Source organism: Rhincodon typus, chromosome 7, assembly GCF_021869965.1.
Source record: "Rhincodon typus isolate 14 chromosome 7, sRhiTyp1.1, whole genome shotgun sequence".
NCBI lineage: Eukaryota > Metazoa > Chordata > Chondrichthyes > Orectolobiformes > Rhincodontidae > Rhincodon > Rhincodon typus.
In genome coordinates this window covers 28,923,742-28,941,781 of record NC_063338.1, presented here as the reverse complement: position 1 = coordinate 28,941,781, position 18,040 = coordinate 28,923,742, and the positions used below count along the sequence as shown (strand labels likewise).

General features: G+C 38.5%; 1 protein-coding gene across 5 annotated transcripts in view; it reads right to left on the bottom strand.

Annotated features, from left to right (window-relative positions):
- hecw2a (HECT, C2 and WW domain containing E3 ubiquitin protein ligase 2a) overlaps window positions 1-18,040 on the bottom strand; it is a 291,027-nt gene that overhangs the window by 17,463 nt on the left and 255,524 nt on the right. For all 5 annotated transcript variants that reach the window (XM_048599375.1, XM_048599376.1, XM_048599374.1 and 2 more), the window contains exons 24-28: window positions 14,091-14,220; window positions 9,170-9,316; window positions 8,514-8,628; window positions 8,339-8,424; window positions 8,138-8,250 (exon numbers count right to left, since the gene is read on the bottom strand). In XM_048599375.1, coding sequence (XP_048455332.1) covers window positions 8,138-8,250; window positions 8,339-8,424; window positions 8,514-8,628; window positions 9,170-9,316; window positions 14,091-14,220 — 591 coding nt within the window. The remainder of the gene's footprint in view (window positions 1-8,137; window positions 8,251-8,338; window positions 8,425-8,513; window positions 8,629-9,169; window positions 9,317-14,090; window positions 14,221-18,040) is intronic.

Genomic DNA, 18,040 nt, shown 5'->3' with positions numbered 1-18,040 from the left:
GAGACATTATTAAGGAGACTTCAGTATTGACACAGAAGCTGATGCCTTCTGTGACACTGCTACTCCATGTTGAAAAAACTGACCCATGTGAATAATGCTAATGGAATATAATTTTCTTTCTGCTCATGACCATGTTATCTTGAGCTACCTAGTATGGCCAGAGTATGTTATTAACACTTCTGGTACTCCCCATGACCATATTAGCTCCAATTAAATAACAAATGTTTTATCTTACATCCTTTTACTAATTCAAATGCTATTTTACAATTTGTTTAAGTAATGCTATATTATGCAATGTGATATACATTATATAATGTACGTTTATTGACAATATTTTAAATTTTCTTATTAGAAAATTTTACTGTTGATGCACGATGTCAGGAAAGTTTGATACGCACATTATTTTTCGCATGGGGCAGCACAGTGGCTCAGTGGTTAGCACTGCTGCCTCACAGTGCCAGGGACCCAGGTTTGATTCCAGCTTGGGCCAACTGCCTGTGGGGAGTTTGCACATTCTCCTCATGTCTGTGTGGGTTTTCTCCAGGTGATCTTGTTTCCTCCCACAGTCCAGTGCAATTTAGGTAGATTGGCCATGCTAAATTGCCCATAGAGTGCAGGCTAGGTGGGTTAGGCATGGGAAATAGAGGGTAGAGTGTGGGTCTAGGGGTAATGCTCTTCAGAGGGGGGGGTGCAGACTCAATGGGCTGAATGGCCTGCTTCCAGGCAGGAACTCTTCAAGTTAAATTTTAAATTCATTCTCATCAATGTCACAAAAATATGAATTAAACAAACAGCTCTGGACAAGAACTAATTTGAAAGCCATGCTCAGCTTTCTCTGACAGCCTAATTACATGAGGGAAATTAAAATTATGGGTATTATCGTTTACCAATTTAATTTGAATTCCCATAGTTCCTTATGAAAGTGATTAAGTATGTTATTAAAATCTGCTTAAACAATAAAAATGATGGCCTGTTAAAATTTCTGCTTTAATAAAGATACGATCACAGCTTTTAGTTAAATTTGTCTGTCCAAACCAATATTTGAAGTTTTTGTTTAAAATATGCATGACATAGTCTATCAACTTGATTTATTTGTTCACCGTTATATCAGAGGTAAATTATGCCTGACATGTAAACAAGTGGAATGTCCCCGATAATTTTGAAGCGTGCCCTTGTAGTAGTTCTAACTAAGTTATTTTGGATTTGATGGAATCCATTGTGCAGCAGGTTGTATATTTTCAAATAAAAATAAATTGATGTTTGTGCCTTTAATTCCATTGATAGTTATATTTTCAGGAGTCTACACATAAGATGTACATCAACTTTCCATTACTATTAAGAAGTTTGGCAATTGAACATCAATTGTTTAAATTTATTAAAATAAAATTATATTATTATATGTATTTGTACCTATGTTAAATAGTTTAATACATTGAAAATTAGGTTTCTGTTATTGGTATGCTGAAACACATTCTTTTAAATTTGCCCGCAAAGGAAGTGAGGAATGCACAAACCCTGCCTAAAGTGCGTATACCCGTCCCATAGGTTGCTGTCTCACTTGGTTTATGTCAATTCTGTACAGAAAATCCTCTGTCAGACTGAAATAATTTAACTTGTTCCCTCAGATAATGCTCATGAACTTGCTGCTGTAAGAATCTGGTCCATTACAGTTGTCCAATTTCAGTCAAGAGTAAATAGGGTCTAATACAGTACTAAATTTGGAGACATCCTTCATTTTTGTAACACAACCTTAAGAAAGCTATGTATTTCATGTGATTAAACAAGACTTTGAAGTAATAACAGCAGGACACTTAGAGTTATGTCATATGAGTTAAAAATTTCTGATTAGGATCTAAGAACTTTGAAACAATTAATTGTTAACTTATGAAGATTAAGTGTTTTACTTTATCTGCTGCTGCTTCATTCTAATTTTTATGTAATCTGAAATCTTACAATAAATTAGATCTGTTTAAACTTCGAGAAGATGTTGGATATTATCGGTTGAGTCAATGGGTGAGCCAGTGACCCAGAAATAAGTGGCTTGCCAACTCCTGCTGCCATTAATCCAATCCATACAATGAAGTTCTACCAGGCCAACTGATGGATTGATTTATTATTGTCATATCTACTACGATACATCCTCTACAGGCAGACAGTACCACACAAAGTGCATCAGAGCATCATAACAGAGTGCAGAATACAGTGTTACAGCCACAGAGAAGGTGCAGAAAGAGAAATCAGAATTATCATTTCAGAAGTCCTTTCAAAAGTCTGATAACAATGGGAAAGGAGCTGTCTTGAATCTGTTTGTACGTGCATTTAAACTTCTGCCCAACGGAAGAGGATGGAAGAGAGGATAACCGGGTTGGGAGGGGTCTTTGATTATGTTGGTTGCTTTCCTGAGGCAGCGGGAAGTATAGATGGAGTCAATGGTTGAGAGGCTGGTTTGCATGATGGACAGGGCTATGTTCATCACTCTTTGTAGTTTCTCGTGGTCTTGGGAACAGCGGTTGCCATACCATGCTGTGATGCATCCAGATAGGATGCTTTCTATGATGCCTCTATAAAAATTAATAGGAGTCATTGTGGACAACCTCCTGAGGATGTAGAGACATTGTTGTGCTTTCTTGATCACAGTATCAATGTGGGTGGACTAGGACAGATTGTTGGTGATCGTCACGCCCAAGAACTTGATGCTCTCAACCATCTCCACCTCAGCACCATTGATGCAAACAAAGGCGTGCCCACCACTCTGCTTCCTGAAGTCAATAACCAGCTCCTTAATTTTCCTAACATTAATGGAGAGATTTAGTGGCCTGTGTGAGAATTTTTGGTCCACATCATTGTGAAGTGTCAGGCTGTTCAGCCATGAGCTGGAGAAGGGCTGGTGGGGCATGTCAGGCAGGCAACCAACAAGCCATGTGTCAGAAGTAGCTGTGCCATCACATATTTACTGGGGGCACCTGGCACTGGTCTGCATCAGGTTCACTGCCCCAGTCAAAAGGGTGAATAGGAGGACTGTGAAGTATGCAGAAAGCCTGGACATCTCACTGAAAGTGAGTTTTAAATGTAATATTAAACTCTAATCTAAAGGGAGTATATGGAAACTTTCTTGAGAAATCGACAGTTCCAAAGAAGCATCATCAAACTCGAAACATTAACTGTTTCTCTCTCGACAGATGCTGTCAAATCTGCTCTTTTCTTCAGCACTTGCTGTTTTTACTCCAGCATCCACAGTATTTTGCTTTAATTTTTAGAAAAATGTCAATGTTGAAAATATGGAAAAATGCTACAGTGCAACCTCCATAGATGGCAGAGACTCATACAGGTCAGAGGTTAGGAAAAGGGCCAAAGACAGTAAGTTCTAAGGTTTATTGATAACTCCCTCCAAGCTCTTCTCAGGCTGTAAGTAGCAGGCAGCAAGTTCTCATGCCATGGATAGTAAGAATTGCCAATGCTGGAGTCAGAGATAACACAGTGTGGAGCTGGAGGAGCACAGCAGGCCAGGCAGCATCACGGGAGCAGGAAAGTTGACATTTCGGGTCGGGACCCTTCTTCAGAAATGGGGCAGGGGGAAGGGAGCTCCCAAATAAATAGAGAGAGGAGGGGTGGGGCTGGGGAAGGTAGGTGGGATTGTGGTAGGTGGGATTGTGATAGGTGAGTGTAGGTCGGCAGTAGTGGGGATTGGTCAGTGAGGTGGGAGGAGCAGATAGGTGGGAGAGAAAATGGACAGCTTGTGTCAGGTTGTGTCAGGTCAAAGGGGCGGGGATGAGATGGAGGGTTGGTCAAAGGGTTGAGGTCGGGGTTGGGGAGATTTTGAAACTGGTAAAGTCCACATTTAGACCATTGGGCTGCAGGCTCCCAAGGCGGAATATGAGGTGCTGCTCCTCCAGTTTCCGGGTGGCGTCATTGTGACACTGGAGGCGGCCGAGGACGACATGTTGCCCAGGGAGTGGGAGGGGGAGTTGAAATGGTTCGCGGCTGGAAGGTGTTGTTTGTCGCGAACAGAATGCAGGTGCTCTACAAAGCGGTCTCTGAGCCTCCGCTTGGTCTCACCGATGTAGAGGAGGCCACATCAGGAGCAGAGAATGCAATAGACCACATTGGCGGATGTGCAGGTGAACCTCTGTCTGATGTGAAGGGTTTTTTTGGTTCCTTGGATGGAGGTGAGGGGGCAAGTATATGGCCAGGTGTAGCACTTCCTGTGGTTGCAGGGAAAGGTGCCTGGGGTGGTGGGGCTAGTGGGAGTGTGGAGTGGATGAGGGAGTCGTGGAGAGGGTGGTCCCTACAGAAGGCAGATAGGGGTGGGGAGGGAAATATATCTTTGGCAAAAGTAAACAGATAAAAGCTGCATGGACAGAGAACGCAAAGGTCCTCCCGAGATCAGCACAGGTAACTAAAGCTTCATTTGTGGAGGTGGGCACAAATGGAATGCAAATCGAAATCTGGGCTATAACACTGGATGGCTCCCAGAATCATGAGAGAAGATGCGCGCCCGGCAATGGATTCAGCTAGAAGCACATGCAAATGTATAACTTGTAAGGGTGGGTGGGTTTTGGACAACACTGGATGGAGCATTGCCCATTGCCTGCCAATGAGTTGGCACAATGTGGAGGGTTCACAGCCCGTTACTGTAGCAGGATAAGTGTGCCTGACATTCAACATAATCAGACAAGGCTGCTTTAATAAAGGATAAGAGGGCCCAGAAAATAAGGGAGAAGAGCTGGAGAGGAGGGATAGTGGCAAAACTGACTATCCTCATCCCTGTAGAGGTTAAAGTACTGCAGCTGTCAGCGAATAATTGGAATTGAACCATTGGCTTCAGCAAAACTGGTGTAAAGTGACAGGGTGCTGAGCTTTAAAGGGAATGTTATGCAATGCTGATAGAGCCAGAATCTAAAAGGCTCAATTAGAGGGAGTGTCATGGTTGCTGTGGTCATATGGACAAACCTTATTTCATCTGTGATGCTGAGGGCTCCAAATATTTAGGATATGTGACAACACAACTTGGCGAATGTAAACTCTATTGTGGAGACCTAACCGTGATTTCACAAATTGCCAATCAAGAATTTTCAAATATCTGGTGTTTGGGATATTACCTTAAACCTCCATCTTTCTGTCTCCCCCAAAGATCCACCATCCAGTGCCCAGTCTGAGGAGGAATCACACCCACCCCCTAAGGAAATTGTGGCACAGCCTTTCTCAGCACCCAGCACCATTGCAGGTACTGGCACACCAATCAAAGTTCACGATGGTGCAGACAAATGCACAAATTATTGAGGTTACTTCACAGTAACTCATGCAGCTACTGGAGACAGAGACAGAAAGAAAGAGAGATGTGGCAGGATTACAGCTGTTGGGGGATTGCACGTTGATCTAGATGTTGAGTCCTTGTTAGACGATGAGTGTCTAGAGTCATCCGTAAGACAACAGATGCTGAATCTCCAGAAAGATATGTGTGAAGATATGTTATGAGAGGGGTTGCAAGCTTTAGCAAGATCTTTAGAGGTGTCCACCAGGCCAAGAGCATTGTATTCACCAGATTTTGAATCTCTGTGTCTCCACTCAGGATATTCTTGTGAATCTGATAGACCCAGCAGACTGCAGAGGTTATCACTGGAATGTGCTCTGACCTGTACTCCACCGCCTTTGCTCAGGGATGCAGAATCAGGACAACAAGGAGAACAGCAGTTTGGACACAAATCCAGCTGCACATCCCACTCTGGGACTTGCAAACAGACCTCATGCTGGAGGTTGAGCAGCTGGCATCACCTAGAAGCTCCATTTAAATTGGTGAAGTGTGATACTGATTCCAGCGAGTGTATTAAATCCAACCTGACAAACAAAATGATGAAGCATTGACTTCTTCACTCGGCATTTTTCATACCCACAGTGCATATTCTAAGTGATTGAACTATTTATTGCAGTTAATTGTCCTCTTAATGAGATTAAAAGCTTTTCAATTGTCACTTTGCATTTGGTGGGTGGGTTCCCTATTTCGAATGTCACCCACCCACTGTTATAGCATTCCGGCACAATTTCACCAGGTATGCATTCCAAGGTCATTGTGCCAGACGCAGCGCAGTGCAGTTCAAGAAATAGACATTCTGCTCAATATTTCTCCTTGTGGAAATCCAAAACCATGGAGTAATCCAAAACTAAGGGACCTAATTATAAACTGATAAATCCAATAAGGAATTCAGGAGCACCTTCTTTACTAAGAGAAACCTCTTTACTTGAGTGTGGGACTTACTTCTGTAAGGAGTAGATAGAGTGAATATGATAGATGCTTTTATTAGGAAACAGATTTAGAAGATGAGGGGGAAAGGAATACGCAGACAGAATTATCTGAAATTAGGCAGGAGGAGGCTTGTGCAGAACAGAAACTTTGCAGCAATTGAGTTGAATAATGCCCGTTTCAGTGCTGTAAATGATATGTTTCATTATGTAGAGTAGCCTGAACTTTGTAAAATTTCAGTGTTGTGTTTTTCTATCAGTTCAAATCTGAAGATTTCTGAAATGCACATAATTCATTTGCCCAGATCTTTGTTTGTCAGTAGACAGTTGAAATCTTTTCATATCCATTCAAAATGCATTGACAAGACACAAGTTTTGTCTACCAATGTCATAAGCATGATAGTGACAGGGAAAGGTGTAGCCCGTCTGCTTTTCTGTGCAGACACTCCACAGGGCTGAGCAACATGGGGCAAAGACAGAGTTCCTGTTTGGGCAGGGTGACAGAAGGTGGCCATGCAGGAGAGGCCTCTCTGTTTAGCAACTCAAATTTGTGCATGCCACCACAATGAAATGAATGACCTTCTCCCTCACCTCAACAACAACCTGCATTTAAATACTGCCCTTAATGTACTGAATCATCCCTAAGTGCCTCACAAGTGTTACAAAACGCCACACCTCCTCTGACATTTCTGTGTGTTCCAACCCAGAAATGGCTTCCAGACGTCCAATACCAATGATTGTGTGCTCATGATGGCGATGCTATGGAGGTCATAACAGACTTGGAGATACATACAAGTACTGGATGGCTCCTCTTGAGTGGCTCAGGAAGCATAACTGTTGTTTTAGAATGTTAATGATCTGGTTCATGATATTTCTGGTATTTGATTGGCTTTTGTTTTTATCCTCACATGCCTGTATAGCAGAACGAGCATCATCAGCCAAATGCAGAGGTGGAAGTGTATTTCTAAGCACTCTGGTTTATCTTGGAAGCCCAAGTATTGCTCTCAGATGAGGAAAGACATGATTGGTGCTCCCTGAGAAGCCATGATGGGTAAAGCTATCTGTAGAAAGTCGTCCTCATCCACTCTCTCTTTAGAACTTTGCCACACTCGTCTCTGCTCCAATTCCTGCCACTGCACCTTCAGCTCCCACAATTCTTGCAGAGTTCATGTGTACAGGTTAACAAAATTTCTATCCTCCTCAAAAGGTATGCACTAATGAAGAAGAGATGTCCACAAACAAGGTACAGTAGTTCTACAAATGTTGTTACAACAGAAATAAGTCAAAAGCACCATGTACACAAGTTAGAGAGAGTAGGAGATAGTAGGAACTGCAGATACTGGAGAATCTGAGATAACACGATGTAGAGCTGGACGAACACAGCAGGCCAAGCAGCATCAGAGGAGCAGGAAGGCTGACATTTCGGGCCTAGACCCTTCTTCAGAAATTTCATTTGTTCATTTCTGAATACACAAGTTACATGCCTGTCCTTTTAAATAGCACTCATTGGGAGGGAGGGTACACCTGTTCAGTGGAGAATGATGTGCTTCAAAAATATCCACCAATCAGCTGAATGATGCCATGATCCAACAAATTCTGGTGCATCTAAGACACCCAGGTTAGTGTTCTATCCAACATGGAGCACAGCATGGAGTATGTTGGAAGTGTATTGAGTACCTTTTTCTTACTTCAGGCAAAATACCAAGAATGCTATGGAAGCAAAGCTCATGGCCTTAACACTGAAACAGCCACTGCAAAATGGATAATCTAAACAACTTCTGTGGTAGGATCACAGGATGGATAGAAACATTATAATAAACAAAGTAAGTTATATTTTACATCTATGAATACTAACATAGTAATGGAAAAGAAAATGTTTACTGCATTATGTTGCACATACCTCGGAAGTGAGGTAATTTTACCCCATTTCTCAATACAAAATCTTCGGGGTCCATTGCTGCCACGCAACGATGCAAAGCCTTCATAGGGTATGCTTGATGTACCCGTGACAAACTAGCAAAGGAATAGAGTTTTAGGTAACATTAGTGGATATACAGGTGCTTAGTAGAATACCTCACCAAGGTAGTTGGTTAAACTGTACCTGTAACAATCTTAGTCTCTGCTCATTGTTGAATCTTTCAACTGCAGCCCAAAACCACCTGATCACTATATGATTGTCATGGTACCCTTTGAAAAAATAAATGAACAATAAATAAGATGCTGGTTTTTAAAATATTAAACTAATATCAAGATTAAAATAATCTAAATCATCTCACCTCCTCTGTACTCTGTATTGTTTCTCCAATCGCTTAAATCAATCTCTGCTGTGCCAGCAATCACTAATTCTAATTCCCGTGCATCAAACACAGAAACAAGCCGGGCATCCACCACCTAGAATAAGGAACTGCTATTAAATAAAAGCATAACACCAATTAAAGTAACATCTGAAAGTTATCCTGAATTTCTAGTTAGAACTTGCATTCATGTAGTTGGAGCCAATGAGTATAATTTGACCTTACATAGATTGAAGCTCAATTAAGATATTGGTTCTATTAGCATATTTTCATTAGTGATGATTTCAATCCCTCAGGATCCCCTAACACATTATTCTTTAGGTTTCATTATGAAAGACCTCACATTGAAGAGAAATGGCAAAATACTTTTGTGCTGCCCTATATTTTTCACTTTCCCTATTCCCGATCTAGGGACATACAAGTTTAGTTGCTCTTTCAAAACAAAACAAAGAGATGAAACAATTTACACAAGGCACGTCCTATGATAGTCAGTAATTATTCAAATAAAGTTAGATAAATTTGACACGCTCTATCCCAACAATTACTTGTATAAAATGAAATATTTTGGCAAGAAGAATTGTAAGGTTAACAACATTCCTTTATTTTCATTGTATATATTGTGTATCTGCCATCCTTACCTCATAGAAGCCACGTACTAAGCTTTCTGTTTGTTGCACAACACCTCTCTCAATGCGCCATTTTACCATTTTTTCAATGTATTCTTTCTTGTTTTTTTCTACAACAGGGATGTTTGCTCCACCTGGCTTCAGTTCTCTCTCTGTAATCTATTCCAAAAAAAAAATGAATTTCAGGTCATTGAAAACCTGTAATATTATTTACATTAAAAGTTCTAAAAATAGGCATCAAAAACACACTTATTGTAATGTAGTGAAGGTACTGAAGTTTAATTTGACAATATAGCCTAAAACTAAACATTCAGATTACAATTGGCAGGAATTAGAAACATTTTTAAACAGAAATGTCAGAAGTAAAAATTTGCCAAGGTTTAAGCTATAATTAATTGTTTACCAATAATCAAAAAGATAGATCTCAGTCACCTGTTCACATTTGGTCAAGAATTTAGCTTATTAATTATTTTTTATAGCTCAATTAATGAGATTGAGTTGTTGCTTGTGGTTGTATTATGATTGTGGGTATTGGGGTACATTTAAGAAAGAGAAAGGGAGAAAACAGCAATCTATAGCAGAACCAATGTGGATGTATTAATGGGAATCATGTTTGATGAATCTGTTAAAGTTTTTGAGGATGTAACTAACAAGATGGATAATGGGGAAATGACTTGATTGTAATGATGTTGAGTTTTCAAAAAGCACTTGATAAGATGCCATTCAAGAGATTATAGGGCTCATGGGGTTAGGAGTTAAATATTAGTATGGATTCAGGTTTGGTAAATGGACAGAAAACAGTGAATAGAAATAAATGTAACAATTTCCAATTTGCAACAAGTAACTAGTGGGGTATCACAGGGACGGAAGCTTCAGTTGTTTATAATCTATAATAACGATGAGGGAATCAAATGAAACATATCCACGTTTGCTGATGACGCAAAGTCAGATGGGAAAGTACCAGTGAGGAGGATGCAAAGAAGCTGCAATGGGAGAGACTGTACAATAACATATCAGATGGAATACCATGTGGCAAAATGTGAGGCTATCAATTTTGGATAGAAACATAAAAAGTGCAAAATATTTTTTGAACAGCAAGAGGTCAGGCTATGTTTGCATAGTTTGCACATGAATCACAAAGTCCACGGGCAGGTATGGTAAGCAACTAACAAGGCAAATCATATGTTATCATTTTATAAAGGAATTGGATTATCAATGTAAAGAAGTCTTATAAAAATTATACAGAACATTTACGAAGCCAAACCTAGAGAGCTCTGTGCAGTTTTGTCTTCTTACCCAAGGACGGACATCCTTGTTTTAGAGGATAAATTGAATAGAGGAGGCCTATATTTCTTGGAGTTTAGAAGATTGAGAAATAATCTCATTGATACATATATAATGTATTAGGTGAGTGACGTGGTAGATGCTGAGAAAATGTCTTCATTGGTTGTTGAGTCCAGAACACAAGGTCACAGTCTTAGCATAAGAGGTCAACCATTCAGAGCTGTGATAGATCATTACCTCTTCACTCAAAGTGATATAAAGTTTTGGAATTCTCTAACCCAATGGAAGTTTGGCATGTCCAAGAGCTGAGTAAATTTAAGACAATTTATTTACACATATACTACAATCCCTTTGTAAGTCATTAGATTTTTGGGTACTAAGGAAATGAAAGGCCAATATAGGAAAGTGGAGTAGAGGTAGAAGATCAGCCATGATTTTGCTGAATATGGATCAGGCTCAAGGGTCAAATGGCCACTTCTTATTTATTATAATCTAATAAAAATAAGTATATAAAAATCTTAAAAAGTATGTAATAATTCATCAATGAATGAATCTGAACAGTACTAATATAATAAATGAGGAACCACTCTGCAGACTATAAATTCTATTTGAGAATATTACAGCACCACATTCTAATTACATGAAGAAGAAAGTTAAAAATGAAATGTAGTATGGTATGGAGGAATAGATTTTAATTAGATAACAAGCATATCCTGGTAATGAGGAGATCAGGATAATTGGCATACAATATGTGTTGCCCTTTTATTCTCAGGCCAGAGGAGTGGTATTTTAAAACAAAACTTATTTGCAAGTGTGAACATTCAAAACATAAGTCAGAGTGCCTTTAAAGATTTATCTTAGCTACTGGCAGGGATTAGGCATCATTTAAATGAATAATTTATCTATATTCTTATTACTATCATGATGCCCATATCTCTGGGAAACCGTGGTTATGAAGGAGTTTGTGAATTTTATATTGTTCAGACTTAAAATTCCCGAAATCTTTTTAACTAGTTTAAAAACCAACTGAGATCGATTTTATCTCAGGGAAAGTGAATGGCTGTTGATTATAGTTTAAATCGGGTCCCTTCAATGGGATAAACAAATATTACAGATGTGAAGCCACTACATGAACATTATACACTGGTCTGAAGGTTTGGCAGAAGAACTAAAATCAGTATAAATGAAATAGATTGCTCCCACTAGTTTGGAAACCACCAAGCTCTTTACAGTATGGTACAAAAGCTACTTTGGTTTACTACATAATTCCAGAACCTTCCAACATCAAAATAAGTGAATAATTAAGTTTATCTAATTTTTCTAAAAAATGTCAGTTATTTTAGTAAACCATTAATTTTGAAATATCATCCCAACTGTTAAAAGCAAATTTAAAATCTTTTCACCAAGAATTCCAAGAATGCTAAAATACAATTGCCTCATACAGTAAGGCATTATATATATGTAGCAGAAATAAATGTGGCATTGTAGTGCATATGAATAATCAGCCTCATTTTAGTCAGAAGATGAAGTTTAACATTTAAATGTTTGCAAAGATGTAGTAAGGTAAAATCCCCATATTCCCAGAGAACCACAGAGCTACACCCTCAAAGAGAGAGAGAGAGAGAGAGATAAGACTGGTGGTGGTTTAACCGGAGGGTCATCATGCTCAGGTGAAGGGCAAGGTTGAGAAAAAGAATCAAGTTGATTATTGCTTTCCCGTATTAAATGCTACATTTCTAAAGCATTTTGGTTTACTCATTGTGGTGAATACTACACTTAGGTTTGAACTACTTCATATTAAAACAAACCTTTCTTAAAATGTGAGTCTAGTTGGTGGGGTGGTGCTAGAAGCAGAAGAGGGCAGAGGTTAAATGGGTAACCATGGATAGTAGGTGACTAACTTTTAAATTGAACCATCATTTATTCAATAAAAATCATCTCAAATTTTCAGTGTAAATGTAAATATACTGCTCTTTCATATTGTAACTTCTTATTTCTTCTGAAATTTCTACATCTACATTCTACGGCAAATAATACTTCAAAATATTTGCCTCATGGGTATGGTGTTCCATGACAGGAGGATAAAATACACAAAACAGCTAAATTAGAAATAGAGGGAGAATACAGAAATGAAATTAAGAAATAACTCAATAGATTGAAAAGGTTATGATTTTTGTTTCCTAGACCTCACATTATTCACAACATTTTTAATTTGATCAAAGAAAAAGCTAGCTATAGAGTCCTGCAGTGATTTGTGCCAAAGAAATAAAAGGGCATATTGCATGACCTTGAAATTCCAGCAGGGCTCACAAGATTGCATGTCAAAGAATTGGGGTAAAGTGGTTGTTGTCCTGATTTCCTACTCTCTGAAAACTGGGATTGGAATCGCCCCTATAAAATGTACTTTATTCCACGTTTGTTAAATAATGTTTTTAATCAAAACTACTCAAGTAGCCTGAGTGAAAATAACTTCAAGAGCTGTTCTGATTAGGTGTCAAAGTGAGGATGGTTCATGCGTGTTTGGCAGATTCTGTTCCTGCTGGAGTCACTTTTATTCCAACCCAGTATCCGGACTGGCAATATTAAGCTTTATGGAGTGTAATTCTATCTAAATATTAAATATTAAATAAAGACACATCCCAGAATGGCTCAGATGAAACACACCAGAACAGGTCAGTTTGCTTCAAATAGGATCAGGACTTGATTTTTTTTTGCCATTTTTACATCTCAGTAACCAGCTCAAAACTGATTAGGTATGTGTAGGAATTGCACTGATTTGTCAGAAATCATTGGTTGAATGGTTTTGCCTAAATTTAATATTGCCACGTTTTCCTATTTAATTTTACAAGCATGTGAGATGTCAAATGGTTTAATTGAGCATGATTCTGCAAAGCATAATTTTCATCTGTCAAAGCCACTTAGTGGCTGTTCAGAGTCTTCATTATTAAATATTGACATTAAGCACTGGATATGCTGTTTATTTGCTGACATAGGTCAGATTCAGGAATGGTATTTCTTATACAATATTTGAGGTACTTGGTTTCATTAATTCAATACGACTCAAAACAGATTACATTGTTACTCAGTAAAATATTGTTCTGACCACTCCGTGTTTGCAGTCGTCTAATTACTGCCCTTGACAGAATACAAGAGGAAACAAAGACGGTTCTTAAGGTTGAAAGTCTAATTTCAAAGAAAATGATTTAAAAAAAAAGTTGATTTTGTAGCAGGATGATCAAATTGAATTTAATTGAAATTATGAAGCAGTTGGCAAATTATTCCATCTGAAGTATTCACTATGATGATTCTAAAATGTCAGAGTACACATTAATATAAGAAAATAAGGAGAAGTAGATTAATAGAGTTGTAGAGCAGGTTAGCAGGAAAGGCTAGGGAGGAGCTAGCTATGACTGGATCATTTAAGAAACTGATGGCATAAAAGAAGAAAATAACAGTGCTGTGCAACACAAATTTGCAAAATCAGCAATCTATCATTGAATATACTTTATAAACGTTTGGTTCATGAAGTGACATTTTTTCATTTTCTTAAGGAGTTATTATTTTTTCTATAAAGCATAGAAATCATAATACAATTCATTGACACCCAAAAATGATTTATGATTTAAGAAGCTTCACCCATTTAGCCCACCTGACCAAAGACCTCTTCATTCACAGTAAATGTTAGGTCCAAAATATCATTGATGTCATTGTCTTTCATCCACTGCAGACTCTGATGAAATTCCTCGTCCAAATATTCCAGGTCACTCAGATCACAGGATCTGGCAAGAACAGGCAAACATGTACAGAATGTGCAGTATGCTCAATAAGTTAATTCAACAGTATCATCATAATATTAATCAGCTCAGTCACACATGCATATGCTGGAAAATTATTCTAAAGATTCTAAAATGAAAAGATTCTAAGGCATCCTAACACTACTATACCAGTATTTTCTCAAAGTTGCATTATAGCTTGTAAAGGATCTTTCATTTTAACAATGATTAAAAGAACAAATTACATGATTAGACACATTAGCAAATAGAAAAAATGTCAGCCAGATATAACCTTCTACTTAGTATTTTATGCTATAATTTCTATAAAATTCTTTGGTTCTTTTTAACATAAAACATAGTAACATAATGAAGAAACAATCTTCTAGGCTTATTGCCAGCATGGAGAATACCTTGATCAAATTGAGTGTTAGTTTTTAAATGTGTTTCAGATGCCATTTGCAAGATCAAGTTGTCTCATCTACGCATAACAAAATTTCTATCAATCAGCTCTTAATATAAAGTCATTGCCATTAACCAGCCAAAGCATAAAGTATGATCTTCATCTCAGCAGAAACAATACAAACTATTACAAACCTGTAATGGTCTCCAACACAATATAATAAAATGGCATAGCAGCATTGATTTGAATAAGCATACTTTGAATACAAGAAATGCGGTGAGTCAGATGACAGGAGTGGACGCCATCAAGGGCGAGTACTGTTTTACTCGAAATCAGTACTGAGAAAGAAGGATAATTTGATACTAAGGCAGGGTCTCAAGGACATCCATTATAAAGTGAAACAACAGTAACACAAATTCCATTTTATTCCATCTCACATATAGAACAAGTGCTTTACAGCAGAAAACTCAAATTTTAAAATAAACTTCTGTTTATTTAAATAAACTTACTGAATGTAATTTGTACAACATTACAGATCTATATACAATGGGATTAACCTCTCAGATCAGTGAAATAGCGAGGGTTCCCATCTCAATACTTTTCTTGGACCAATTTCAAAATCAAATAACCTCCAACTTTTATGCAAAACTAAGAAACAACAACGAAGGGCCATTTAACCCCTCAAGCTCATTCTGCCACTCAATACAATCATGGCTAACCTGAACCTAACTCCATATTCATACCAAATAAAAAGCGAAAGAACTGTGGATGCTATAAATCAGGAACAAAAACAAAAGTTGCTGGAAAAGCTCAGCAGGTCTGGCAACATTTCTGAAGAAAAATTCAGAGTTAATCAGAGTTCTGAGGAAGGGTCACCAGACCCGAAACGTTAACTCTGATTTTGTCTTCACAGATGCTACCAGACCTGCTGAGCTTTTCCAGCAACTTTTGTTTTTGTTCCATATTCATACCATTGTTCCATATCCCTTAATGTTTTTAGTTAAGGAATATTTTATTAACCTCAGATTTAACATTTCCAATTAATATCATCAATTGCGATTTGAGGCTGGGCATTTCAAACTTTAACCATAACTTCTATGCTTTTTATGTCTCTTTCTGAGATTTTCCCAGATTCTACTCAGACCTAAACAAAATTAGAAACTGAATTTTTCTCAAAGAAGGAATTTGCAAACTCACTGTACAGTTCCATTAAAGGATATTGCAGATGACACAAACATTTGGGGTGTTGTTGATAGTGTAGAGGATGGTCTCAGAATGATACTGATCAGCTCATAATTAGATCTAGCAATGGCAGACAGAATTTAATCCGGATAATTGCAAAGTGATGCATTATGCGAGGTCTATTAAGAGAAGGATATGCAGTCTGAATGGTAGTCCCTAGGAATTCTGAGGAACAAAGGGACCTTGACGTACAAGTCTATAGATTCCTGAGGCATCAGCAGAGGTAAACAAGGTGGTGAAGAAAGCATACCGGATGCTTACCTTCATTAGCTGGGACATCGAATATAGGAGCAAGGAAGTCTTGTTAAAACTTCATAAAATATTTGTCAAGCCACAAAAGGAATACTATGTGCAGTTCTGATCGCCACACTATTGAATGGATGTGACTGCACTGAAAAGAGAAGGAGATTCACCAAGATGTTGACTGTGATGAAAAGAGGAGACTCGATAATTTGGATTTGTTTCTTTTAGAGATGAGGAGGCTGAGGTGGGATCTGACTGAAGCATAGACTAAACAGATCATGAGAATGTTTTTCCAATGGCAGCCATGTCTAAGACCACGTGGCATAAGTTTAAGGTGAGGAGCAAGTGGTTTAGAGGAGGTCTGAGAATAGTTTTTTCACCCAAAGGGTGGTAGATTTATGGAACATACTGCCTGAAAGGGTGATGGAGGCTGGTAAGCTCGCAACATTTAAGAAGCATCTGGATGAGTATTTAAAATGCCAGGGCATAGTAGGCTATGGACCAAGTGCAGATAAACGGGATTAGTATAGTTTGGTTTTTACTGGTTGGCATAGATATGGTGGACCAAAGGGCGTGTTTTTATTTTGTATAACTCTATGACTAAAGAAGTAAGAGATTCAGTGCTGGGCAGGCAGCCAAGAATCCAAAAATATACTTTTTCTTCATTCAAACCCCCATCCCATCACTATCTTTTTGTGTCTGATGTTAAAGCAAATTCCAGGCCTGGATGGTTGGGCTCTTCTGGCTTGACTGGACTTTCAACTTTTTCTGCACTTTAAAAAATTTTCCACAAGAAGGAAACACAAACAGTCAAGAAAAGAAAGCTCATTAGTTGTTAGTGGTGGATTCAGCTATAGAAATGGCATTGAGTTTCAAGAGAGATTATTACATTCTCTCCTGTTAGATATGGTCAATGCTTGGACCTTGGTAATGGTGTGAAATGTTACTTCCTTTTGACCAACTTAAGCCCGAATGTTGTCCATGCCTTGCTGCTTGCAGGTCTGACCTGTTTCATTATCTGAGAAATTGTGAATGAAACTGAACACTCTGCACTCACCGATGAACATCCACATTTCTCACCCTATGTTGGAGGGGAGCTGCAACTTATAATAATCTGCCATATTGCCTGCAAACAATTCCAGTTACTGGGAGATGAATAGCTTGATGGAGCTCGCTCTTGCCAGCAATCAGAGCACTCACTATGGGAACAAAAAATATAGTGGGAAATGCAACAGCTCAAATGAGAATCAGGTATGGAGCAATAATTCAGCATTCCAGCTACACTGATAAACAGCTGCATTTGTTTATTTGCTTTCTCGTTGGACTTCATGAAATCTCATTCAAGGGCTTGCATAGCAGCAGCCCAACAATTTCTCACATCCTTGCTACTTTTATGCTGCATAGATGATGGCGCATAGATGATGGCATATAGATGCTGTCAACAAGGTGCAATGAATGCTAAAAGCTCTTTTAGGTGGAATCATTTACAGTCAAAATTGACTTTGATCAATAAACTATTATCTTCAAGTGTTGTTCTGAATCCATTCAGGCGAGTAGAATCTATTTTATCATGATTCTTACTTGAACCTTGTCGGCAAAGGATAGGCCTTTAAAGTTAAGAAGGTGAGTGGCTCATCAAACAGTCCCTAAACTCTGAAAACAACAAATGCTGGAGATCATAGCAGGTCAGACAGAATCCATGGAGAGACAGCAAGTTAATATTTTGAGTTTAAATGATTCTTCATCAGAGCTGAAGTGAAGTGTGGAGGAGGCAACATTTATGCTAAAGTTGGGGGGTGGGTGAGATGGTGTGTGTGGGGGTGGCGGGGTGTAAAGCAACGAAGGTGTACACAGTGAAAGAGACAAGCGGAATTCCAGTCGGAGGGTCTAGACTCGACATGTTAGCTTGGTCTCTCTCCACAGATGCTGTCTGACCTGCTG